This window comes from Capricornis sumatraensis, chromosome 2, assembly GCF_032405125.1.
Source record: "Capricornis sumatraensis isolate serow.1 chromosome 2, serow.2, whole genome shotgun sequence".
In the NCBI taxonomy this organism is placed as follows: domain Eukaryota; kingdom Metazoa; phylum Chordata; class Mammalia; order Artiodactyla; family Bovidae; genus Capricornis; species Capricornis sumatraensis.
In genome coordinates this window covers 202,893,448-202,920,585 of record NC_091070.1, presented here as the reverse complement: position 1 = coordinate 202,920,585, position 27,138 = coordinate 202,893,448, and the positions used below count along the sequence as shown (strand labels likewise).

General features: G+C 42.5%; 1 protein-coding gene across 8 annotated transcripts in view; it reads left to right on the top strand.

Moving 5' to 3' along the window:
• Window positions 1-27,138, top strand: part of ST3GAL3 (ST3 beta-galactoside alpha-2,3-sialyltransferase 3) — a 195,290-nt gene that overhangs the window by 76,940 nt on the left and 91,212 nt on the right. For all 8 annotated transcript variants that reach the window (XM_068965261.1, XM_068965260.1, XM_068965259.1 and 5 more), the window contains one exon: window positions 17,194-17,236. In XM_068965261.1, the coding sequence (XP_068821362.1) occupies window positions 17,194-17,236 (43 nt within the window). The remainder of the gene's footprint in view (window positions 1-17,193; window positions 17,237-27,138) is intronic.

Here is a 27,138-nt window from a genome sequence, read left to right as displayed (position 1 = left end):
AGTTGGACTATAAAGAAAGCCAAGCGCTGAAAAATTGATGTTTTTGAACTGTGGTGTTGGAGAAGACTCTTGAGAGTCCCTTGGACTGCAAGGAGATCCAGCCAGTCTATCCTAAAGGAAATCAGTCCTGAATATTCATTGGAAGGACTGAATATTCAGTCCTTCCAATGTTGAAGCTGAAACTCTAATACTTTGGTCACCTGATGTGAAGAACTGACTCATTTGAAAAGACCCTGATGCTGGGAAAGATTGAAGGTGGGAGGAGAAGGGGACAACAGAGGATATGGTTGGATGGCATCACCGACTCAATGGGCATGAGTTTGAGTAAACTCCGGGAGTTGGTGATGGACAGGGAGGCCTGGTGTGCTGCAGTCCGTGAGGTCGCAAAGAGTCGAACATGACTGAGTGACTGAACTGAACTGAACTGAGATACCACTGCACATCTACCAAAATAGGGACACTTGAAAAGCCTGATAAAATGTTGGTAAGGATTTGATGCAGTAGAAACTCTGAGTCTCTGCTGTCAGTGGGTAAGTTGATCACAATCACTTTGGAAAAAACTGTGGTAGTGTCTAGCTAAATCTGAATATATACATACCCATGACCTGGCATTTCCTCCCCTAGGAAATATATTCCCTGCATAAATAGATAGTTACATATATATACACCAGAATATGTGTATAAAATACATGTGTAAGAATCTATCTCTGTCACTGAAAGCAGCTAAAGGCCTGGACATTTAGCAGCTATTTGAAAGACTCTGGAATATAAACAGTAGTAGACAGATGGGAGGAAAAAACTAGGATTAGAAGCACTACCACACTGGCAGTGGGTTTCTCATTTTTCCTCTGGTATCCTATGTCATGGACTCAAGGCATCCCAAAACCTGAGCACAGAGTAGACATCAGGGCACAACTGGAGAGAATTCCAGAAGACCTCTAGTTATGGCTGTGGTTGGGAAAGGCGCTCTAAGGCTCAGACAGAGGGGGACATCCCAAAGGTCATTTTTTCTGTTTTCTCATGCCTTAATCCCCAGGCAGTCCCCTGAGTGGTGATGATGGCAGTGCCCAGTAATAGCAGTGGGGCCTTCAAGCACCTAAAACCGAAGAAAGGAAATATTCTTCTTTGATCAATACTTCCTCTATGTAATCCCAAGAGGGTGGGAGAAAATCCAGTTGTCTTTTCTCTCTCAGCCTTCTTGCTGCTTGGTTCCAGATTTGGGTACAGTTTCTGGCAGTGGCAGAAAGTGGTAAATAAAACCCCAGCTTTGGGGCCAGAGGACCAGGAAGGGGAGGCCCAATAAACTGGAAAGTACGAGGGGATGGCAGAAAGGGAGTTCAGGAAAGCAACTCCATAATGTTGTATGTGAACTTCTGGGCTAACCCTGAGCTGTGCATGTGTTCGTCTGATTCCAGCCAACACACCAAAGACTCAGAGAACAGAACTAGGGGATGGACCAGACTGGACACTGGGTAGTGCACACAGAGGACATACCTGAACAGGCTTTGAAAATAGAACTGGCATTGAAACCACAGCTCACAGAAGGCTGGTCAGAACTTGCCACCGAAATCCAACTTGGTTGATTGTCTGGTGAAACAAAAATATCAGCATTCTCCACTGCATTTAAATCAGACCTGAATTTAAAGAAGATTTAAAGACGCTTCACAACATAATATTCAAAATATGTAAGACACAATCTAAAATTAATTATCATATGAAGAACCAGGAAAATCTCAACTTGCCTGGGAGAGACAATCAATGGATGCTGATGCTAGGATGACACAGATGTTGGAATAATCTGACAGATTTAAAGTGGCATTTATACAAATGCTCCTGGCCGCCTTTCTCCATCTCTTCCATCTGGCTGTTCCTGAGTTGAATCCTTTCATAATAAACTGGTAATCTTGTAAGTAAACTGTTTAAAAAAAAAATGCTCTCCAAAGTAAGGATACCCACTGTTGACATGAATTTAGATAGAAAGTGTTAGCGGAAAAAGAAAAACACTTGTATATATAACCAAATGGAGATTAAAGAAAAAATACAACAATTTAAAATTTAAAAACTCTGCTGAATAGGCTCAATCACAAAATGGAGATGATAAGCAAAGAATCAGTAAACTTGAAAATAAAGCAGTAGAAACTATCCAATCTGAACAATAGAAGAAAAAATGTCAAAGAAGTTGAACGGTGTCTCAGTAACTTATGGGACAGTGCTGGAAGGTTTACAGTCTGTGTCCCTGGAGCCCCAGAAGGAGAGAAAGAGTGCAGTAGAGAAGAAATGTTTGAAGAACTAATGGCTTACACTTCCCAAAATAGGTGCCCAAGTAGGGTTTATCCTGGGAATGGAAGGCTGGTTCAACATTCAAAAGTCAATCAGTGTAATCTACCATATTAACTGTCTAAAGAAGAAAAATACATAGTCATGTCAATTGACAAAGAAAAAGCATCTGATAAAATTCTGCACCTACTCACGATAAAAATTCTCAGAAAACTTAGAAGGGAACTTTTTTACTCTGATATAGGGCATCTACAAAAAGCCTACAGCAAACCTCATACTTTATGGTAAAACTGCTCTCAGCCTAAGATCAAGAACCACTCCTGAAAGTCCTAGCCAGTACACTGAGAAGAAAAAGAATGAAAAAGAATGCAGATGGGAAAAGAAGAAATTAAAGCAACCCTCTTCATGGTTTCCTACATAGAAAATCCCAAGGAATCTGTTTTTAAAAACTGCTAGAACTAATAACTGAGTTTAGTAAGATAACAGGATGCAAAATCAGAATGCGAAAAATTAATTATATTTCTGTATACTAGGAAAATTCCATGGACGGAGGAGCCTGGTAGGCTGCAGTCCATGGGGTCGCTAAGAGTCAGACACGACTGAGCGTCTTCACTTTCACTTTTCACTTTCATGCATTGGAGAAGGCAATGGCACCTCACTCCAGTATTCTTGCCTGGAGAATCCCAGAGACAGAGGAGCCTAGTGGGCTGCCGTCTATGGGGTCGCACAGAGTCGGACACGACTGAAGCGACTTAGCAGCAGCAGCAGCAATGAATAATTGAAAGTCAAACATTTTTTAAAAATGGAAAACAAATCATGGTACCAACCCCCGTGAAATAAAATGCTTATGTATACATATGATGAAATGTGCAGGGTCTGTATGCTAAAACCTGTTTGTCCCCCATATTTTCTTCCTCACCTACCAAACTATTCAGGCTACAAGCCTCGTGATCACCTTGATTTTTCCTCTTCCTCACCCTTTCCTACTTTTTCTGTCTTCATGGTATGTCCTTCTTTCGAGCATCACTGTCCAAGGTACCATCTTCTCCCCCCTTAGACAAGTAAACATCTCTCTTTTTTTTTTTTTAATTATTTTTTATTTTACTTTACAATACTGTTTTGGTTTTACCATACACTGACATGAATCCGCCACGGGTGTACATGAGTTCCCAATCCTGAACCTCCCTTCCACCTCCCTCCCCATATCATCTCTCTGGGTCATCCCAGTGCACCAGCCCCAAGCATCCTGTATCCTGTATCGAACCTAGACTGGCGATTTGTTTCTTACATGATAGTATACATGTTTCAATGCCATTCTCCCAAAATATCCCACCCTCTCCCTCTCCCACAGAGTCCGAAAGTCTGTTCTATACATCTGTGTCTCTTTTGCTGTCTCGCATACAGGGTTATCATTACCATCTTTCTAAATTCCATATATATGTGTTGGTACATTGTGTTGGTGTTTTTCTTTCTGGCTTGCTTCACTCTGTATAATCGGCTCCAGTTTCATCCACCTCGTTAAAACGGATTCAAACGTATTCTTTTTAATGGCTGAGTAATAGTCCATTGTGTATATGTACCACAGGTTGCTTATGCATTCTCTTAACTGGCCTCTCTGTGCTCACGGGGCCTCCCAGTGGTCCATTCTCTATGTTGTAGTCAGAGTCATCTTTTATAAATGTGGATCAGATCATGTCTTGTTCCACCTGAAATCTCTCCAGGTCCAAACGCCATTAACTACAGTGTCCTACTCCAATTTCTAATTATCTCAACACTTTCAATTTTGTTCATTTGTCCCCTCACTGCCCTCAAGCCACATGGGCATTCCTGCCATTCCATGAATATGCCAGATTCCTTCCTGACCCAGGGTCTTTGTACTCACTTTTCTTCCGCTTAAGCAAGTAAGTAAGTGTTAGTTGCTCAGTCGTGACCGACTCTTTGTGACTCCATGGACTGCAGCCCACCAGGCTCCTCTTGTCCATGAGATTTTTCAGGCAAGGATACTGGAGTAGGTTGCCATTTCCTTCTCCCAGGGGATCTTCCCACCCCAGGGATCGAACCCGGGTCTCCTGCACTGCAGGCAGATTCTTTACTGACTGAGCTACAAGAGAAGCCCTTTCTTCTGCTTAGAATTGCTTTTATCTTTCACTTTGTATAATTGTCTCAAATCTCTGTTTAAATATCACCTCTGCAGGAAGGCTCTCCCAGAACACTTTATCTAGTCTACTCTCTTGATCTCCAACCTTTCTCTAAGCAGATATGCCTTTACTGCTTCTTAGCTGTCATCCTTCCTTCAAATCACCTGCTTATTTACCTTCCTTCAAATTATTTACTTATTTACCTTATTTAGTTATCCACGCCCCCCAACTAACAGGTAGGCTTCATGTGACCTTGCCTTTCTTGTTCATGACTGTATCCCTGGAACTTGGAACAGTACCCAGCACATAATAGGTGCTCAGGAAATATTTATTGGAGGAAGGAAGATTAGAAACATAGAAACATTATTTATGACATAATAGGACATTGTCCAATGTCCAATGGCAGGTCCGTACAGTGGAATACTGTGTAGCCATTAGAAATGATGGTGCAATTTTATTTTTATTGAAGTAGAAGATGTTGAGGGTATTGTTGAGTGAACAAAATAGGGACAAACAGCATGTATATCAAAGGTACATGAAAGTAAAATTATATATGCATATTTACATGTATATTTGTGAGAAGAGATTTCTGGGAAGATACCAAAATGTTTGCAGCAAATAGCTTTAGATAATGGGAGTTTTGAGTGGTTCTTACTTCGTTATTTTTAAGTTTTTTTTCATTTGGATTTTTATAGTTAGCTTGTGAGTCTGAGTGAACTCCGGGAGTTGGTGATGGACAGGGAGGCATGGCGTGCTGCGGTTTGTGGGGTCCCAAAGAATCGGACGTGACTGAGCGACTGAACTGAACCGAACTGTGTTATTCCTAAAACTGGGAAAGATAAAATTATTTTTGTTTGGAGAGAAGGACTGTATCTGTGCTTAGTGATTATTTGTAAATATTCACCAATGGATGGGGCTTCCCTGGTGGCTCAGATGGTAAAGAATCTGCCTCCAATGCAGGAGGCCCCTGGTTTGATTCTTGGGTTGGGAAGATCCTCTGGACAAGGGAATGGCAACCCATTCTAGTATTCTTGCCTGGAGAATTCCATGGACAGGGGAGCCTGGAGGGCTACAGTCCATGGGGTGGTAAAGAGTTAGACATAACTGAGCAACTAACACATACACACCCACACATACACTAGATAGTAAGCGCCATGAAGCTTCGGATACAAACCGCAGAGTGAGCCATTGTTTTCTGTTTCCTGTCCCAGCTGCCCTTTTGACATGCTGTCACTCATAATCTTGCCGCTTAGCACAACATGCCCTGGCGTGGTCTGGGCATACTTGGTATCATGAATAGAATTGAATTTACTGTCTGCTCAGCTCTAGACATCTGCTTTCCTTCCCAGGACAGAGGAGAGTTGGTGCACGGCCTCTCAGCCTGTGTTGCGATGGGGCTTCTACCTGCCAGTGGAGGCCCCAGGCTGCTTGGGTGGAGGGCGCACAGGCACTGAGGGCTTCATCCTATCAGGACCTGCTCGCTAGGCCTCTGCCCTCCCCCACGCCAGTGTGCACCCATTTGAGATTGGGCTTCAGTTGGTGAACCTTACTTTACTGGGTCAGTTAATTTAGTCCAGGTCAGTGAATTCTTTCTGTGTTTATTTTATATAACTGCTTTTCCTATTTTAGTTTGTCTTTGATTAATTCATCCTGCATTATGATTTATTTTCCTGGCTTAATGTGGGAGCTGTTTGCACTTTGGCCAGCCCCTCTTGGGCCTCTGTGGGACTCCCAGGGTTCATGTGTGGGCGTGGCTAGGCCTTCTGACACCACCCTGGAGCCAGGAGTTGGGAGGTAGAAGTAGATAATTGCTCTCATGGCAGCTCTCCTAATAGGAGGGTCTGCTTTTCTTATTTCCTCAGAGAGTCGGTGTAGCATAATGTAAAGACAAGAAGCTGCAAAGTCAAACCTGGGTTGGTTCAACAACACCCCAGCTGGTCCATGTACTGGCTGGGGATCCTGAACATGTTATTTCTCGTCTCCAAGACTCTGTTCCCTCCTCTGTAAAATGCAGAAAATACCCACCTCGTAGGAGTTGTAAGAGTTAAACTGAGAGTGCAGGTGAAAGTTCTGAAAGCAGTGTGAATTCACAGTAGATGCTCAATAAATACAGATTCCCTCAGTTCATCCCTTTGTCTGGCGTGTCCCACAGTCCATTTGCAACTGTTGCCAACTTCCTCCTCCACCCAAGCCAGGACATACATTACTTATGTTTAATATAGCCTGTGACGTTTATTGGAGGCTGTACAGTGCTTTTTCTTTAGAAAAGAGGGATCTATTTTAGTTAGGATAGGTCCTCATTCCATTTACCCCTATACTCTTTGCACTTAGCAATTCATCATAGCTCAGAGACTGGAGCCAAAGACCCCCTTGAAAAAAGATCTGGCAGCAGAGTTCTTCTCTTATGTACTTGGACTTTTCTTGCCCAATGGCCTATCCTGCTTTTCTAACTTTTGTGCATTCTAATATGAAGTGCTGTAGTTTTCTGATAGAATCAAGGCCATGTTTTTATCCTTTATACTAAACTTCATCTACTTCAGTAATATTCCTTAAGCTGGCCTTCCTGGGGAATATTCACTGTTGTCATCAGCCTAAGCATCTGCTTTGTTTTCAAAGCACAGTGACTGTGCATGGGAATTTGTGGTGGCTTTTTACAGTGATCAGAGGAGGTGGGCCACTAGGAACTGAAAGGGCCATTCACACAATTGGCTCACAATTGTGCACCTGTTTTCCTTGAAAGTCCATTTTGGGGCTCAGTGGCTTGAGAATGGGGCTAGAACAGGACACTTTGTTTCAGGGAGCTCCCCCGCCTTCATCTTTGAAGAGGATGTTACTATGTAGTCAATACCCCAGCCACTTATACATGAGAGCATAAGTAGAAGCTGATACTATCTGGACCCCCTGCTAAGATAAGCAGGAGGGGACTCAGGGTTATTTAGACAGGGAATTATGAAAACATTTTTAATTTCCTTTACATTACACAATTATGATAAAATAAAATACAAAGTGGTATGGAATGTATTAAAATTTCAAATTGCTATAAAACAAAAATATTTTTAAGTTTTCAAGTTAAAAACTTGAGCTTGTTTCAGCATTTATTAATTTTTATCTTGGCATTTATGCCTCTCAGGTGGTCAGTTTTCATAGTTTCCAAATATGCTTGAAGAGAATTGCGTTCTCCACTTGTCAGGGGTAAGGTACTCTGTTTTTCAGCTAGTTCAAATCTATTTATTCATTGTTCTGTTCAGATCATCTGCTTTCTCACTGACTGTGTGAGCCTGGTTTTTCAGTGGTCTGTGAGTTTCCCATTATGAAGACAGGAGACCCGTTGTGTCGTTCTCCATGTAATTCTTTTAATTTTGCCTGATAGACATTATTAGGTACATACACACTTTAGTGCATGGCCTCCTTTTGTCTATGTCCGATTTCTGAACCTTCTAGGACTTTATATGAGTTCAGAACATCAACTTACTGCTTTGAAATTTCAAGGCTTGAAGCATTTGAACAGGCACTTTATGCATTCACAAGTCTGACCTGGTACAGGTGCAGGAAGAGAAGAATAGAGACGTGCATCGTTTGTGCCACTACACACCTGGAGCCAGGCAAGGGACACACATGCACTCCTTGGTTAGGGGTTTTTATAATGCCAGGCTCTCCAGCCTGGCTGGGGCAGGCAGCCCAAAGTTCCAGACTAAACACGTCTCCTTCACTGTGCAGCTGTGGTATTGCTGCTCTGACACCTGCGAGAGAGGACCTTCAGCTGTGTATGTACATCAGCATGTGCTGTGTCTGATGACTTGAGAGTCCCAGGATCTTCCATTCTTGCTGCAGATTTGGCATCAGTTGACTGCCAGTGAGAACTGGGCTTCACTGCCAGCTTCCCCAGAGGTGAATTTTCCCTGAAGAGTTGGTGCACTCAAAATAGCATTTCCATTGTATAAGCTGAACTCATATGCTACTTCAGGAACACGTTTGTATACAGTAAGATATTCTGGGTGAAAAGTGGTACCATTCATTAAGGCAGGGCATACAGGAGGAGGCTTTGCATGTGTGCAGGTGGTGAAAATGAACTCTGTGAGGCAGCCTGAGTTTCAGGTCACTATAGGTATCAAAGTAGAGATGTCAGCTGGATGCCCAAGTCTGGAGCTCAGGAGAAAGGGTTGGGCAGAGAGATTTGGTATGGGTATAATGGGAAGATCATTGGGACAGGCTAAACTGAACAGTTAAGCATGGTGAAGTCTAGACCAGATAAGAAAAAGTGAAAAAAAGGAGAAACAACTGAAAAGTAGACAAACTATATGGGAAAGAAGAGTTCTTTCAGACACTGAACTATAGATGGCACAGGACCCTGGATTTGAAAGAAGGGAAATAAATGAGATAAACCCTATAACTGCCTGAGCCAATGGCCTAGACAAGATTTCCAGACCACAGCACAGGAAAGGAGAACCCAAACAGAACCCAAGAGTCTCCCTAAGAGGAAACAGAGTTGAGAATTTGTATCCTGACTAAGCTAGTGGGGAGAGTGAAGCTGACCGAGGGAGGTATGCTGGCATTCCAGTCACTTTTGGTCGTCTCTGAAACCCTGCACCCGGGCCCTTCCCACACTTCGGTCATGTGAACCTCTGAATAGCTGTATTTACTTAAGTTAGTGCAACCAGTATGTTGAGCATGCGGGAAACATCAGGGGTTAATCACAGCCACTTTCATTGGTCTCTCTGTGTCCCGTTAAGATGTTTTCAGCGTGGGAGGTCCAGAGAATTTTTTGGTACCTCTGAGGTAATAGAAATCCCATGGTCGTATTGAGTCACCAATTCCAAAATTAGTGTCCCGCCTTACGTAATAGCATAGCTTTCAGCTCATTCAGAGCCGCAGCGACTCCCCTCCCAGCGAAGGGTTTAGAAGCAGTGATGCTGACCCAGGACGGGTCTGCACCCTGTTTGTCCTCCTCTTTCCACTTGTACGCCAGTTGCCAGCTGTGATTTTGAACCTCTGTGGAACTGGAAAGGAAGGGAGAGAGAGGATGAGCAGAGAAGACATAAGATAGTGTGGGCACTCCCTGGACTGGCCAGTGTGTAAAGCTGACTCTCGTGGGGTCTCTTGTAGATGTTTTGCAGACCCCTCCAGCTGGGGACCTCTCCCTTGGAAGTCCCCTGATGTGAGCAGTGCATTCGCCAGAGCCTTGTCACTCACTCCTGGTGTAGCTCCTGGGACTCTCAGAATCTGCATTTATTTCTGTCTGTTGAGGACCCAACAGCCTGCTGGGCAGCTCTTTAGGAAAGGACCTAAAGCCACCCCACACCAGCATATTCATACATCCTTTTCTGCAACAAATTCTGGGAATACAGGCCATGTCCTCTGTAGCCAACGTATCTGCCAGTGTAAGACAGAGTTTACACTGCTGCCTGCATTCAGGCCATGGACATACTTCAGTTGATCCTCATAATCTTGAATTTTTTCTTGAATGTATTGCCAGTATTTACAAACCGAGGAATTTTACCATAAAAGATCCAAATTCTTGACTTAAAAAACCCCGGGAGATGTGACAACGCCAGGTCTGCCTTATTGCCTGGCATAGACAGCTGGAGATGGGAGAGGCTGTCCCGTTTGACAGGGCATGGAATCACCAGAGGGACTCCGCTCCCTCTTGGCTCTGCGACCTGAACCCCAGTGTCAGTTGCCATTTGTCATCACTGGACTCATGCAGTTACATTTTCTTAAACTACAGACTAAATGGGAAATATTTCTGGTGCTTATGTTTCTTAACAAAGAGAGAAAACAAGAGATAGTCCAAAAGAACCATGGAAAGGAGGGATATAATTTATTTAGAAGCTCAGTGTGTTCTTAGATGTTTAATGTGCAATTAGTCTGTATGAGTGTATAAAACACAACTTAAGATGCCATTCGAAAATAACCCATAAATAGAATCATGGTTACTATACAAAACTATGTGGTGAAGAAGACATTTCAGCTCTCAACAAGTAAGTTATGTGACTTGCTGCAGAAGGGCATTACACTCATCCTCGTCCCTGGTTTATGTTTTGTTCCTACTTGGCCCTGACTTTTCAGTTTGCAACAAGGGGAAAACATCCTCTGGCCTCTCTGGAGGAAGAATCAGCCAAAACATGGATTCACTGTATGTCTGAAGGTGTCTTAGCGCATATCTGGTAAGGAGTAGCAGGATAGTTCCCAAGGTTATGGCCACATGGAGAAAAAGCAACAGGTATTGGCAAATTAATGATGTTTTCTTTTTGATGGCAGGGTAAAACCAGATTTTTGAAACAGTATTCAACTTTGAAACTAACTCTTTGGGGAAATTTTGTTTTCAGTTTATTTTTAAAATTGAAACCTTATTGATTTTTCTAAGTACCTGGTATATTAAGCAAAGTCTTTTTTCCATTTATCTGAATTAGAGCAAAACCAGAATTATCCTGAGGAAAGGCTGTCACTTGCCCAGGTGTCTTCTCTTGGGATCCCCTTCATGGATCACAGCCTTGTTGTGGTGAAGGGGCTTGCATAACTCAATGAAACTATGAGGTGTGCTGTGCAAGGCCATCCAAGACAGATGGGTCATAGTGAAAAGTTCTGACAAAACGTGGTCCACCAGAGGAGGGAATGGCAAACAACTCCCATATTCTTGTCGTGAGAACCCCGTGAACAGTATGAGAAGGCAAAATATGTGACACTGGAAGATGAGCCCCTCAGGTCGTAAGATGTCCAGCGTTCTACTAGGGAAGAACGGAGGGCAATTACTAATAGATCCAGAAAGAATGAAGCGGCTGGGTCCGAGCAGAAGCGATGCTCAGTTGTGGACGTGTCTGGTGGTGAAAGTAAAGTCTGTTGCTGTAGACAACAATATTGCATAGGAACCTGGAATGTTAGGGCCATGAATCAAGGTGAATTGGACATGATCGAGCAGGAGATGGCAAGAGCGAAGAGAGACATCTTAGGAATCAGTGAACAAAAGTGGACAGAAACAGGTGAATTTAATTCAGGTGATCATGGTATCTATTACTGTAGGTAAGAATCCTTTAGAAGAAATGGAGTAGCTCTCACAGTCAACCAGAGAGTCTGAAATGCAGTACTTGGGTGCAGTCTCAAAAATGACAGAATGATCTCAGTTCATTTCCAAGGCAAACCATTCAACATCAACATCTAATGGCAGAAAGTGAAAAGCAGTCCAGGTTTATGCCCCAAACACTGATGATGAAGAAGCTGAAGTTAACCAGTTCTATCTATGAAGACCTACAAGACCCTCTAGAACTAACACCAAAAAAAACCAGACGTCCTTTTCATCATAGGGGATTGGAATCCAAAAGAATGAAGTCAAGATATACCTGGAATAACAGGCAAATTTGGCCTTGGAGTACAGAATGAAGCAGGGCAAAGGCTAACAGAGTATTGTCAAGAGAACACATCGGTCATAGCAAACACCCTCTTCCAGCAACACAAAAGACGACTCTACACGTGGATATCACCAAATGGTCAATACTGAAATCAAATTGATTATAGTCTTTGCAGCCAAAGATGGAGAAGCTCTATACAGTCAACAAGACAAGACCTCAGATCATCAACTCCTTATTGCAAAATTCAGGCTTAAATTGAAGGAATTAGGGAAAATGACCACTAGGCCATTCAGGTAGGACTTAAATCCCTTACGATTATATAGCGGAGGTGATGAATAGATTCAAGGAATTAGATCTGGTAGAGTGCCTGAAGAACTATGGACATGGGTTCATAACATTGTATAGGAGGCAGTGACCAAAATTATCCCAAAGAAATAGAAGTGTGAAGAAAGAAAAAACAGCAAGAAGGCAAAGTGATTGTTGGAGGACGCCTTACAAATAGCTGAGGAAAAAAGAGAAGTGAAAACAAAGGGAGAAGGGGAAAGATATATCCAACTGAATGCAGAGTTCTGGAGAATAGCAAGGAGAGATAAGAAGGCCTTCTTCAATGAACAATGCAAAGCAATAGAGGGAAACAATAGAATGGGAAAGACTAGAGATCTCTTCAAGAAAATTGGAGATACCAGTGGAACAGTTCATGCAAGGATGGGCACGATGAAGAACAGAAACAGTAAGGACCTAACAAGAAGAGGTTAAGAAGAAATGGTAAGGATACACAGAAGAACTATACAAAAAGGTCTTAAGGACCCAGGTAACCATAATGGTGTGGTCACTCACCTAGAGCCAGACATCCTGGAATGTGAAGTCAAGTGGGCCTTAGGAAACATTATGACAAACAAAACTAGTGGAGGTGATGGAATTCTAGCTGAACTATTTAAAAATCCTTAAAATGATGCTGTTAAAGTGCTGCACTCAATATGTCAACAAATTTGGAAAACTCAGCAGTGGCCACAGGCATGGAAAAGGTCTGTTTTCATTCCAATCCCAAAGAAAGGCAATGATAAGGAATGTTCAAATTACCATACAATGCACTCATTTCATATGCTATTTAAAGTGAAAAAGTGAAAGTCGCTCAGTCTGTCTGACTCTTCAACCCAGGAAAAGACCCAGGAATTCTCCAGGCCAGAATACTGGAGTGGGTATCCTATCCCTTCTCCAGCAGATCTTTCTGACCCAGGAGTCAAACCCAGGTCTCCTGCATTGCAGGCAGATTCTTTACCAACTGAGCCCCCAGGGAAGCCCCCATGCTAGTTAAGGTTATGCTCAAACTCCTTCAAGCTAGACTTCAGCAGTACGTAAACCAAGAACTTTAGATGTACAAGCTGAGTTTAGAAAAAGCAGAGGGATGGGGAATGATTTGAGAGAATAGCACTGAAACATGTATATTATCATATGTGAAACAGATTGCCAGTCCAGGTTCGATGCATAAGACAGGGTGCTCAGGGCTGGTGCACTGGTATGACCCTGAGGGATGGGATGGGGAGGGAGGTGGGAGAGGGGTTCAGGATGGGGAACACATGTATACCCGTGGCTGCTTCATGTCAACGTGTGTCGAAAACCACTACAATATTGTAATTAGCCTCCAATTAAAATAAATTAATCATTTTTTTTAAAAAAAGGCAGAGGAACTAACTAGAGATCAAATTGCCAACGTTCACTGGATCATAGAGAAAGCAAGGGGATTCCAGAAAAACATCTATTTCTGCTTCATTGGCTACATGAAAGTCTTTGACTGTGTGGATCACAGCAAACTGGAAAATTCTTAAAGAGTAGGGATTACCAGACCACTTTACTTGTCTCTTGAGAGACCTGTATACAGCTCAAGAAGCAACAGAACTGGAAATGGAATAACTGACTAGTTCAAAACCGGGAAAAGAATACAACAAGGTTGTATATTGTCACCCTTATTTAACTTATATGCGAAATGCTAGGCTGGATGAATCATAAGCTAGAATCAAGATTGCAGGGAGGGACGGGACATAATGTATACCTATGACTGATTCATGTTGATGTTTGACAGAAAACAACAAAATTCTGTAAAGCAATTATCCTTCAATTAAAAAATAAATTAATTTTAAAAATTAAAAAAAAAAAAAGACCAAGGTATGAAAAAGCCTTACCTGCCAAGGAATATGAGTTAAGGAATATGAACTCAAGCCTAAGCACAGTACAGAGTACCATAATCACACTGGGTGTTTTTAGAATTAAAAAAAAAAAAAAAGATTGCAGGGAGAAATATCAGCAACCTCAGATATGCGGATGATACCACTCTAATGGCAGAAAGCAAAGAGGAACTAAACAGCCTCTTGATGAAAGTGAAAGAGGAGAGTGAAAAGGCTGGCTTGAAACTTAACATTCAAAAAGCTAAGATCATGGTATCTGGTCCCATCACTTCATGGCAGATAGGAGGGGGAAAAGTGGAAGCAGTGACAGATTTTATTTTCTTGAACTCCAAAATCACTGCAGATGATGACTAGCGTGAAATTAAACAATCTGCTTTCTCTTTGAAAGGAAAGCTATGATAAACCTAGACAGCGAATTAAAAAGCAGAGACATTTCTTTGTTGACAAAGGTCCGTATAATCAATGCTGTGGTTTTTCCAGTAGTCCTGTACAAATGTGAGAGTTGGACCATAAAGAAGGCTGAACACAGATGAATTGATGCTTTCAAACTGTGATACTGGAGAGGACTCTTGAGAGTCCCTTGGACTGCAAGATCAAACCAATCAATCCTAAAGAAAATCAACCCTAAATATTCATTAGAAGGACTGTTGCTGAAGCTGAAGCTCCAATACTTTGGCCACCTGATGCGAAGAGCTGACTCATTGGAAAAGACCCTAATGCTGGGAAAGACTGAAGGCAAAGCAGAAGGGGGCGACAGAGGATGAGTTGGTTAGACAGCATCACCAATTCAATGGACACGAATTTGAGCAAACTCTGCAAGAGAATGAGGACAGGGAAGCCTAGCATTTTGCAGTCCATGGGATCAGAAAGAGTTGGACATGACTTAGCCACTGAACAAGAACAGCAAAATTCTCTTGGGAGGCAAGTCTCCTATATAGTTGTGTGTCCTAGTTGGTACATCTTCAGTTTTAAGAAGATGAATGACTCTCTCTGTAGCTCAGCTGCGTATGAAAGTGTACAGTCTGGCCTTAATTGGCCTTGCAGAGTGGCTCTTGTGAGGTTATCAGTGTGTGTAATTTCCCTCTTTTGGCCACTCCTTGCTCATGTATGGATGTGAGAGTTGGACCATAAAGAAAGCTGAGTGCCGAAGAATTGATACTTTTGAACTGTGGTGTTAGAGAAGACTCTTGAGAGTCCCTTGGACTGTAAGGAGATCAAACCAATCAATCCTAAAGCAAATCAATCCTGAATATTCATTGGAAGGACTGATCCTGAAGCTGAAGCTCCAATACTTTGGCCAACTGATGTGAAGAACTAACTCATTGGAAAAGACCCTAATGCTGGGAAAGATTGAAGGCAGGAGGAGAAGGGGATGACAAAGGATGAGATGATTGGATGGCATCACCAACTCGATGGGCATGAACTTGAGCAAGCTCCAGGAGTTGGTGATGGACAGGGAAGCCTGGCATGCTGCAGTCCATGGGGTCACAAAGAGTTGAACACGACTGAGCGACTGAACTGAACTGCTTATTAAAGATGAAGTTCTTTGAAAGCTATGTGCTGCTTAGCCTTTTCCAAACAGTTGTTTAGGCTTGGTATTCTGTTTTATCCTCAGATTAAGCTAGGCCAACTTCGAGCTATTGAGTTGGCCAAAAAGGTCATTCGGGTTTTCCATAAGATGTTATGGGAAGTCCCAAATGAAATTTTTGGTCAACCCAATATATTCCTAGACCACCTTATTTTAATTTAGCCGTTCTACACACACACACACACACACACATACTTAGCACTCATCGACAAAGCTATGTAAAACAAGCAATTATATGACACTCCTTATCATCTTTTTATACAAATATCTTTGAGGACCCAGAGGAAATTTCCCTAAAATCTTAGTATTAAGAAGATCTGGGATTCTCCTGGTTTATTTTATGGACACTATAAACCATTATAACAGTGCTTTGTGTTTAGTTTTATCTGTGAGAAATCTTGGGGATATATCTGTAATCCTCTCCCAGCAAGCACATAAAACCTTAGGACATGCACTCTTTAGTATTTCCATCCTGGCTGCTTTTTATTGTTTTTTTCTTTGCTTATTTCTCCTTTGGCCTACAAGATTTTTTAAAAGTTTTTTTCCTTTTTAAAATCTTATACTTTGTAAAACTGCTTTAACTTTGTTTTAGAATGAGGCAAAATATAGAGAAATTAAGTACAATATTCATGATTTACCATTTGTTGCAAACATATTGCCAATTTGATTTTAGATTTCATTTTAAATTTCCTATCCTTTATGAAATCAGATCTTTTACTGCTTTGTGATTGTCATGGAGTGAATCATTGCTGTGAATTTGAAGATCCCTTGGCTGCCATATTTTCACCCCATAGTTAACGTAACTGATTCAGTATAACTCTTTTTTTTTTTTAATTGGAGTATAGTTGCTTTAAAAATATGTCAGTTTTTGCTATACAGCAAAGTGAATTTCGGCCAAATGTATACATATATCCCCTCTTTTTTGGATTTCCTTCCCTAAGCACTGGGTAGAGTTCCCTGTGCTACCCAGTAGGTTCTCGTTAGTTATCTATTTACACATAGTAGTATATGTATGTGAATCCCAATCTCCCAATCCATCCCACCATCCCACCACCCCACCACCTCCCACTTTGGTATCCATACTTTTGTTCTCTACATCTGTGTCTCTGTTTCTGCTTTGCAAAGAAGAGCATCCATACCATTTTTCTAGATTCTACATCCATGTGTTAACATATGATATTTCTCTCTTTCTGACTTCCTTCACTCTGTATGACCATCTCTAGGTCCATCCCCCTCTCTGCATATGGCACTATTTTGTTCCTTTTTATGGCTGTTTAATATTCTATTGTATATGCAGCATAAATCTGAAGAGCTTAGAGGAAGCAGAGGTTGCTTACTGACCCTCTTAATTCTTCAAGGGGCCCATTTTTTCGGCTTACTAAATTTCAGTTTCAAGTACCACATTTAAACAGGAAGGCAGTTATATGTCAGCATGACAGTGGTTGGCCCATAAGGCCTGGGAAATGCCTAGCACTGAACCTGGTCCTTCATAAGACAGGTGTTCAGCAAGACTTTGGTGACTTAAATTTACTTGCAGTTTTTGTCTTTAGATCTAGAAGCATTTGTCTGCCCCGGTGGTCTAGGACTCTGTTAGGGAATGCGTCTGCTACTGTCTGCAATGACTTGACATCAGTGACACTTTCTGCTTTATTTTTCTCTTTCAGAATATGATCGATTGGGCTTCCTTCTGAAGTTGGATTCTAAACTGTGAGTAGAATGACCCAGTTTCTTGATTTTGTGATAGAGATCTGTGAGAGCTGGAGGCCGGCCTCAAGGGGCCAGCTCTCATCACTCCTGGGGCCTCTGTCCTCTGTCTGTCAGCTGAAGTTTAGAGCATGTTGCAGTCTGTGGGTGCAAATATAAGGCCTTAGATTTGGCTGGCAGAGGGAGCTGATTACAGAAGGAGCGTGCACCTCCCCCCACCACACCCCACTGGAGTTTGAAGGACAAGGAGGAAAGGCTTCAGCTGCAGAGTGGAGGCTGACTGAACCATGGCAGGAGACAGTGCAAAGCTTTCAAGACGCTTCGCAGCCAGGCATGCAAAGCCTTCTGTGCTCAGGTTCCCTCCTGGCTTTAGCTCCTGTCTCTCTCCAACAGGTAGATCCTGGCTTTCCCTCTATCCTTGTATATATTTGTTATCCATGTCTCAAATTCCCTTTGCTTGTTTCTCCAGTAGCAAAACTTAAGAACTACCTCCTTCCTATACAGAATTTATTATCTCTTCTTCCGCTTCCTGTGAATTTTCTACCTCTGACACCCATTATTTCATTATACTATAATTAAGTGTAATAGTTATTCATTTATCAAGAGTGCAGGCTCAGAGCCAGGCCATGCTTGGTTCAAATCCCAGATTGCCATTTACTTTCTTTGTGATTTAGGGCAGACCGCTTAACCACTCCGAGCCTCAGTTTCACCTGTAACGTGAGGACTTGACAGGGTTGTAAGAACTGTACAGAAATGGTGAATTTACAGGGATTTTCAAATAAGTATCTCATTCGTTCAGAATCCTTCCCTGTTCTGGCCCTCTTGGCCTCCTGAGCACCGGGGCAGTGCCGGCATATGTTTGTTAGGTGCTAAGTCCACACTGAACACACGGCTGCATGGATGGCTGCGTGACTGCATGATGACAGGTGCCTGTGTACCTCCCTTATTAGACTGGCTGCCTGGAAACTGGGCTCTACCCCTCTGTTCATGCCCTGTCAAGGCCCCCTCACATGGCAGGTGTGCAGTAAAGTGTTGCAGAACTGTCTGTGGCTCCTTGCTGTGGTTAGTCATCTTCATACACCCTTGCCCCTGTCCTGTACCAGACAGATGAGAAAGATCAGAATTGTGTCTCCTTTCTTTCCTCTCCTGCTTGAGGCCTTGACCACAGCTGCTTCTGATGGTGATGGCTGCACCCTCAGGCAAGACACCAGCCCAGGGTAATTTGGCTTCCCCACTGATTGGTCTGGCATGTAGCCCGTGTTCCTGGCATCTGGCCTCTTGGTTCTGGTGCCTCACACCATGAGTTTAGGTGCTGCAGTTCTCCCAGCTTTTATACATCATGGAGGCAGCCGCAAGGGAAGAACAGTCTATTCTGTCTACCAAGCTAGTGTAGAGTTGTCAGCTGCATGTTACCATCCAGGGAATGGGGCTTGATAATGCTAGGAATCCACAGGCTTCACCCTTAGAAAATCCTTAATTTAGTGCTCTGGGCAAAAAACAAATCAAGCATAAGCTATAAGCAAGTGAAATGCCATCAGAATGGAAGAGATGTAGTAATTTACCAAGTCAAACCACACTGATGAACAAAAGACATGGTATCCAGGACATGTTAACTATAGTATTTAAGCTGTCTTCAGCAGTGTGAGAAGGGGGAATCGGAGGACACTTGCCCTGCTGTTCTGACAGTTGGGTGGTACGTGGTAGGCTCTTGTACAGCTTTCTTTTGTGTAACTGGCCGGTTCTATAAACCATGAGAGTCAGCTTGGTCTTTAGCCTGGGGAATTGGCTTGGCTTTATTAGATTTACCTCAGAGTTTAAGGTACAAGCTCCAGCTTTCCTCCCTCTTACTGAAAAGGCTTTTCTAATCCAATGTTATCTTCAGAACAAAAACAGACACATGGGAAAGGATTTTATCTGTTCCAGGGAGAAGTTTCCAAGCTAAGGATTCTGGTTTTCAGAGGTAATTGCTTAGAAATATCCAGACCTCCCCTTACGAAGTCTTTCTCTGCTGTGTTGTGTTCCATTTCTGATGCATAGGAAAGGACCTGAGCTTGGATCAGAACTGGATTTGAATTCCACCCCTTCTGCTTAGGATTATATAACCTTAGATAATTCATTTTAGCTCTATGAATCACAATTTTCCCTTATCAAAAACATGAATAATAATACCCATCTCCTCAGGTTTTTATGAAGAATAAAAAGAGTTCTATGAGTAAATATGCAAATATAGAAATTTCTTATTTATCTTGATTGGATTCATTTAGCTTCTACCCTATAAGAATTCGTGTGTTCTGGAAATTTTTCAGCCATTATCTTCTTTAAATATTGCCTCTGCCCCATTCTCTCTCTCTCTCTACTGTTCTTCTTAAACTCTGATTAAGTGGTAAACTTTCTCATTCTCACCCCCAAGTCTACTAACTTCTACATTTTCCATCTTTTGATCCTTTCTGCATTGAACTGGAACCCCAAAGCATTCAACAGAAGGATAAACCAGAACTAAAACTGTGCCCCGAAGCCAGGACTGCAGGAGAGGCTGCCAGAGCTCTAAGTGGATTAGGGCAATAAGTCAATAAAGAGGAAACAGTTGATATTCACAGCCTGGGCTCTCATCACTCAGCTGGTCCACAAAACCTCAAGCTGTGAACTTGGTCTAAGGTACTCCAGACTGGCCATGCCTCCAAGCTTCTGGCAGAAGCAAATGCAATCCCTCTCTGGAGGAAGACAGGAATTTCTCATGAATAACTCACAGGAAAAAATAACTAAGCACACAAGGAAAGAAGACTTCTTTAGAGAGGACCATGAACAGCAACAGACGACAGAGGGGGACCCACAAGGACTTCCGAAATTGGAGCTACCAGACACAGTTTATAAAGTAATTAGATACTCTGTATTTAAGGAAATAAAGATAAGATTGAAGTATACATGTAATAGGGGCTTCCCACATGGTGCAAGGGTAAAGAATCTGCCTGCCAATGCCAGAGACACAAGACAGCAGGTTCGATCCCTGGGTTGGGACAATCCCTTGGAGAAGGAAATGGCAACCTGCTCCAACATTCTTACCTAAAAAATTCCATGGACGGAGGAGCCTGGCAGGCTACAGTCCATGGGGTTGGAAAGATCTGGACATGACTGAGCAATTGAGCACAAGCATTCATACATGTAATAGGGAACTATAAAAAGCAAAGGATTAGATTAGAAAGACAGAATTGAAAATACAGTGACCAAAATTAAAACCTCAGTAGATGTATTTAGCATCAGATTCAGTTCAGTTCTGTTGCTCAGTCATGTCCGACTCTGCGACCCCATGAATCCCAGCACACCAGGCTTCCCTGTCCATCACCAACACCCAGAGTTCATTCAAACTCATGTCCCATCGAGTTGGTGATGCCGTCCAGCCATCTCATCCTCTGTTGTCCCCTTCTCCTACTGCCCCCAATCCCTCCCAGCATCAGAGTATTTTCCAATGAGTCAACTCTCCTCGTGAGGTGGCCAAGGTATTGGAGTTTCAGCTTCAGCATCAGTCCTTCCAATGAACACCCAGGACTGATTTCCTTTAGAAGGGACTGGTTGGATCTCCTTGCAGTCCAAGGGACTCTCAAGTGTCTCCTCCAGCACCACAGTTCAAAAGCATCAATTCTTTGGCACTCAGCTTTCTTCACAGCCCAACTCTCACACCCATACAGGACCACTGGAAAAACCATAGCCTTGACTAGATGGACCTTTGTCGGCAGGGTAATGTCTCTGCTTTTTAATATGCTATCTAGGTTGGTCGTAACTTTCCTTCCAAGGAGAAAGTGTCTTTTAATTTCATGGCTGCAATCACCATCTGCAGTGATTTTGGAGCCCCAGAAAATAAAGTCTGACACTGTTTCCACTGTTTCCCCATCTATTTCCCATGAAGTGATGGGACTGGATGCCATGATCTTCGTTTTCTGAATGTTGAGCTTTAAGCCAACTTTTTCAGTCTCCTCTTTCACTTTCATCAAGAGGCTTTTTAGTTCCTCTTCACTTTCTGCATAAGGGTGGTGTCATCTGCATATCTGAGGTTATTGATATTTCTCCTGGCAATCTTGATTCCAGCTTGTGCTTCCTCCAGCCCAGCGTTTCTCATGATGTACTCTGCATAGAAGTTAAATAAGCAGGGTGACAATATACAGCCTTGATGTACTCCTTTTCCTATTTGGAACTAGTCTGTCGTTGCATGTCCAGTTCTAACTGTTGCTTCCTGACCTGCATACAGATTTCTCAAGAGGCAGGTCAGATGGTCTGTGATTCCCATCTCTTTCAGAATTTTCCAGTTTATTGTGATCCACACAGTCAAAGGCTTTGGCATAGTCAATAAAGCAGAAATAGATGTTTTTCTGGAACTCTCTTGCTTTTTCCATGATCCAGCGGATGTTGGCATTTTGATCTCTGGTTCCTCTGCCTTTTCTAAAACCAGCTTGAACATCTGGAAGTTCACAGTTTACGTATTGCTGAAGCCTGGGTTGGAGAATTTTGAGCATTACTTTACTAGCGTGTGAGATGAGTGCAATTGTGCAGTAGTTTGAGCATTCTTTGGCATTGCCTTTCTTTGGGATTGGAATGAAAACTGACCTTTTCCAGTCCTGTGGCCACTGCTGAGTTTTCCAAATTTGCTGGGATATTAAGTGCAGCACTTTCACAGCATCATCTTTCAGGATTTGAAACAGCTCCACTGGAATGCCATCACCTCCCCTAGCTTTGTTCATAGTGATGCTTCCTAAGGCCCACTTGACTTCACATTCCAGGATGTCTGGCTCTAGATGAGTGATCACACCATCGTGATTATCCGGGTCATGAAGATCTTTTTTGTACAGTTCTTCCATGTATTCTTTCCACCTCTTCTTAATATCTTTTGCTTCTGTTAGGTCCAGACCATTTCTGTCCTTTATCAAGTCTATCTTTGCATGAAATGTTCCCTTGGTATCTCTAATTTTCTTGAAGAGATCTCTAGTCTTTCCCATTCTGTTGTTTTCCTCTGTTTCTTTGCATTGATCGATGAGGAAGGCTTTTTTATCTCTCCTTGTTATTCTTTGAAACTCTGCATTCATATGGTTATATCTTTCCTTTTCTCCTTTGCTTTTCACTTCTCTTCTTTTCACAGCTATTTGTAAGCTGTGAAAAGACAACCATTTCCAGACAACCATTTTGCTTTTTTGCATTTCTTTTCCATGGGGATGGTCTTGATCCCTGTCTCCTGTACAATGTCACGAACCTCCATCCAGAATTCATCAAGCACTCTATCTATCAGATCTAGGCCCTTAAATCTATTTCTCACTTCCACTGTATAATCATAAGGGATTTGATTTAGGTCATACCTGAATGGTCTAGCAGTTTTCCCTACTTTCTTCAATTTAAGTCTGAATTTGGCAATAGGGAGTTCATGATCTGAGCCACAGTCAGCTCCTGGTGTTGTTTTTGCTGACTGTGTAGAGCTTCTCCATCTTTGGCTGCAAAGAATATAATCAATCTGATTTCGGTATTGACCATCTGGTGATGTCCATGTGTAGAGTCTTCTCTTGTGTTGTTGGAAGAGGGTGTTTACTTGACCAGTGCGTTCTTTTGGCAAAACTCTATTAGCCTTTGCCCTGCTTCATTCCATATTCCAAGGCCAAATTTGCCTGTTACCCCAGGTATTTCTTGACTTCCTACTTTTGCATCCAGTCCCCTAGAATTAAAAGGACATCTTTTTTGGGTGTTAGTTCTAAAAGGTCTTGTAGGTCTTCATAGAACCGTTCAACTTCAGCTTCCTCAGCATTACTGGTTGGGGCATAGGCTTGGATTACCGTGATATTGAATGGTTTGCCTTGGAAACGAACAGAAATCATTCTGTTGTTTTTGAGATTGCATCCAAGTACTGCATTGGATTAGATACAACTAGCAGCAGATTAGATACAACTAAAGACAGAATTAGTGAGTTGGAAGCTAAGTCAGAGGAAGTGACCTATAACAAGATTGGCCAGCTCTTTTTGTAGAGTCAGATGGTCAATATCTCTGAGTTTTGGGAGTTTTGCTATCTCTGTCACACCTGTCTCTGCTGATATGTTGTGGAAGCAACCATAGATAGCACCTACAGATGAGTATGGCTTAGCTGTATTCTAACAAAACTTTTTATTTATGGACATTGAAATTTTAATTTAATGTTATTTTTGTGTCATTAACTATTATCTTCTAATTTTTAAACCAACCATTGAAAATGTAAAAGACATTCTTAGCTCACAGAAACAGATAGTGGGTCAGATTTGGCTCACAAATCATACATGCTGGCCCTTTACTGAGAACGCAGCGTAGATATATCTGCATGGGAATTGCCTCTCCACCCCAGGTGTTTTTTATTCTTGAAATTCTATTGCAGTCGACCCTTGAACTGAAGTGCATCCACTTATATGTGGATTTTTTTCAACAGTACACAGTTCAGTACTATACAATCTGTGATTGTATGAATTGGAGCACACAGAATCGTGGATCGAGGAACCACATATGTGGTTATATGCAGATTTATAGGTGCAGATTTTGACTGTGTGGAGGGTCAGCATCCCTAACCACCTTGTTGCTCAAGGGTAAGCTGTTTATTACAAATACATTTAAAATACCTCTCTATCAAATGATACTTCAAAAACCTGGAAAGAAGTATCTTGGATTTTTTTTTTTTTTGGTCTTTATTATATTCTTTTAATTATATCTTTGTGTAATAAGTGGTTTCTGTTTCCTTTGAGAATTCCCTGCTGCTTGTGTCTTTATGACAAAATCACTTGTTAGGACTATGAAAATTATTCAGAATACTTACAGAGCTGTACAAGATCTTTCCCTTTAACAGCAAGCTGTATTCTTCAGGAGGGCAGTATTTTCTGGAGGTTAAAAATGTGGACTGTGGAATCAGATGTGGATTTTTAAAGCCCCGTTCCACATCTCACTAATCTTGAGCGAGTTATTTAAGTGCTAGCCTGTTTCCTACTATAAAGTGGGGATAAAAGTAATCACCCAAAGTTGAAAGGCAACCTGGGCTGTACCCTTATCAGTGTCTGGTAACCTGGGAAGGATATACCCCCAAAATGAGACCTGAACCTCAGCTTGCCTCCTGCTTTACACCCCAGACTTCATTTCTTCACTTGTTCACTTAGCAAATATTTCTTGAGTACTATATGGTTTGTTACTGGGATACAACTGAAAATACTAAGCCACATGAACCACCTTACAGGCTTGGTTGGAAAGGATGTGTTGTGAGCTGAAGTTTAAGTGAAGCAGGAGAGAGTAAAGGAGAACAGCAGAGGAGGGAAGAAAGTAGTAAGTACTTCTGGATAGTATGAGCAATAAACAGGCTTTCATTTTGGTTTATATTTATTTATTTATTTGGCTGTGCCGGGTCTTTGTTGCGGCATGTGGGATCTAGTTCCTGACCAGGGATCAAACCTGGGCCCCTTGCCTTGGGAGCATGGAGTCTTAGCCACTGGACCACCAGGGAAGTCCCTTTGTTTTTTGTTTTTTGTTTTTAAAGAAAGATGACATACTGGTGACTCAGAAGCATAAATGGAGTACAAAGAGGATATGAGGGATCTTCAGATGCATAGGGTATAGAAGAAAGAGCTGCCTCCATCACAAGGCTGTAGAGGAAATGGTGTTTTCAGGGGAGACCCAGGTTTCTATGAAATTAGAAGATGGAAGGAACATTCACTGAGGAAGTTGAGGCTGTAAGGAAACAAGGCTTTATGGGAGACAATGGTGAGTTATAGTATGGTGATGGGGGAGAGAAGTGAGAGGCTGGACCAAGGAGAAGAAGCAGAGAGCAGTGACTTGAGCACCAAAAAACTGATGAGGGTGGCATTGAGGGAGTAAATAACAGGATGTGAGGGTAGCAAGTTGGGTTTTGTTGGCCTCAAATTTGTCCAAGAATTGTCCAAGAACGTGTGTTCCCTGGAGGTTGGGCACTCAGGATGCTCCATGCACTCAGCTGCAGCCCAATTGGATGATACCTCCAGAAGTTTCAAGTCTGGTCCCTGGAGAGACACTGGGTTCTCCAAAAGGAATCTACTGTGCCAAGTGGAGGGTCCTAGGACAGGGTTCAGGGTTACAGGCTGTGCCCAGACATCGAGAGAAGAGAGAAGCACTTTCTCATTCATTCACAGCTTCTTAAGTAGCTACTATGTGTCATCAGTCTTCTGTGCTCTGTGGATATACCAGTGAACAGGTGGTCAGTAAATGGAAAGTGTGATCAACAAGGTTTTCAGTATCTTGGAAGGTGATGACTGCTGTGGAAGAAGATAGAGCAGGACAAGGCAATGCTGGAGAAGAGACTGCACATTTAAATGGGATAGTCAGGGCAAGCCTCCTTGAAAGGTAGATTTTACCAAAGACTCAACAAAAGAGAGGGAGTGAGGCCTGCCAGTATCTGGAAGCAGAGCCCTCAGACAGAACCCTGAGGAAATCTCAGTCTCAGTTATGAGGAACATGACACCAGGAGCCGGGAATGTGCCCATCAGTCCAGCGGAGACAAGAGCCATCTGGAGCCGTGAAGGCGCCAGAGCCTGGTGTCCAGGTGTGTTTTTCCTAAGCTGATGTCAGCCTTCTGAACGCTGATTTAATTAAATGGAAGTGTCATCTGTTTCAGCTGGGTGTGGGTGTGTGCTCTGGGAAAGCTCCTGTCTGCTGCCACAGTGTGGGGTTTTATGGTTGCCATGTGGGCAAGAGCATGGAGGCTTTAATGTTCAGCCTCATTTCATAAGGAATTCTGTGTGAAGATACAAGGATATGGAAGCCAAAACCAACAACTTTTAACTCCCAAAGGCTTGTGAAAACCAAACCAATCAAGAAAGACCTATAAACATGGGGTAGTCTAAAACACATGTTGAGGCATAGCTTACTATTTCCAGAGCAGACTGCCAAATTCCCTATGGCTGCAAGGATGAAGTGTTTACTGAGCACCTACTATATACCCAGGGCCATACTAGGTACTTTCTGTGTTACCTGTTCCTCAAAACAGCCACTCAGATGACCTTATCCAGTCTCATGTCTTATTGTTATTCAGTCCTAAGTCATGTCTGACTCTTTGTGACCCCCGTGGGCTGCAGCCTGCCAGGCTCATCTGTCCTCCACTGTCTCCTGGAATTTGCTCAGATTCATATCCATGGAGGCAGTGATGCTATCTAACCATCCTATCATCTGCCACCCCTTCTCTTTTTGCCTTCAGCCTTCCCTAGCATCAGGGTCTTTTCCAGTGAGTCAGTTCTTCACATTAAGTGGCCAAAGTATTGGAGCTTCAGCTTCAGCAACATTCCTTCCAATGAATATTTAGGGTTGATCTTCTTTAGGATTGACTGGTTTGTTCTTGCAGTGCAAAGGACTCTCAAGAGTCTTCTCTAGCACCACAGTTTGAAAACATCAGTTCTGTGCTCAGCCTTCTTTATGGTCCAACTCTCACGTCCATACATGACTACTGGAAATACCATAGTTTTGACTGTATGGACCTTTGTTGGCAAAGTGATGTCTCTGCTTTTTAATACACTGTCGAGATTTGTCATCACTGTCCTTCCAAGGAGCAAGCATCGTTTAATTTCATGCTGCGGTCACTGTCTGCAGTGATTTCGGAGCCCAAGAAGATAAAATCTGTCACTGCTTCCACTTTTTCTGCTGCTATTTGTCATGAAGTGATAGGACCAGATGCCATGATCTTAGTTTTTTGAATGTTGAGTTTTAAGTCAGCTTTTTCACTCTCCTCTTTCACCCTCATCAAGAAGTTCTTTAGTTCCTCCTCACTTTCTGCCATTAAAGAGGTATCCAACAACGCAAGAGACAACTCTACACATGGACATCACCAGATGGTCAACACCAAAATCAGATTGATTATATTCTTTGCAGCCAAAGGTGCAGAAGCTCTATTCAGTCAGCAA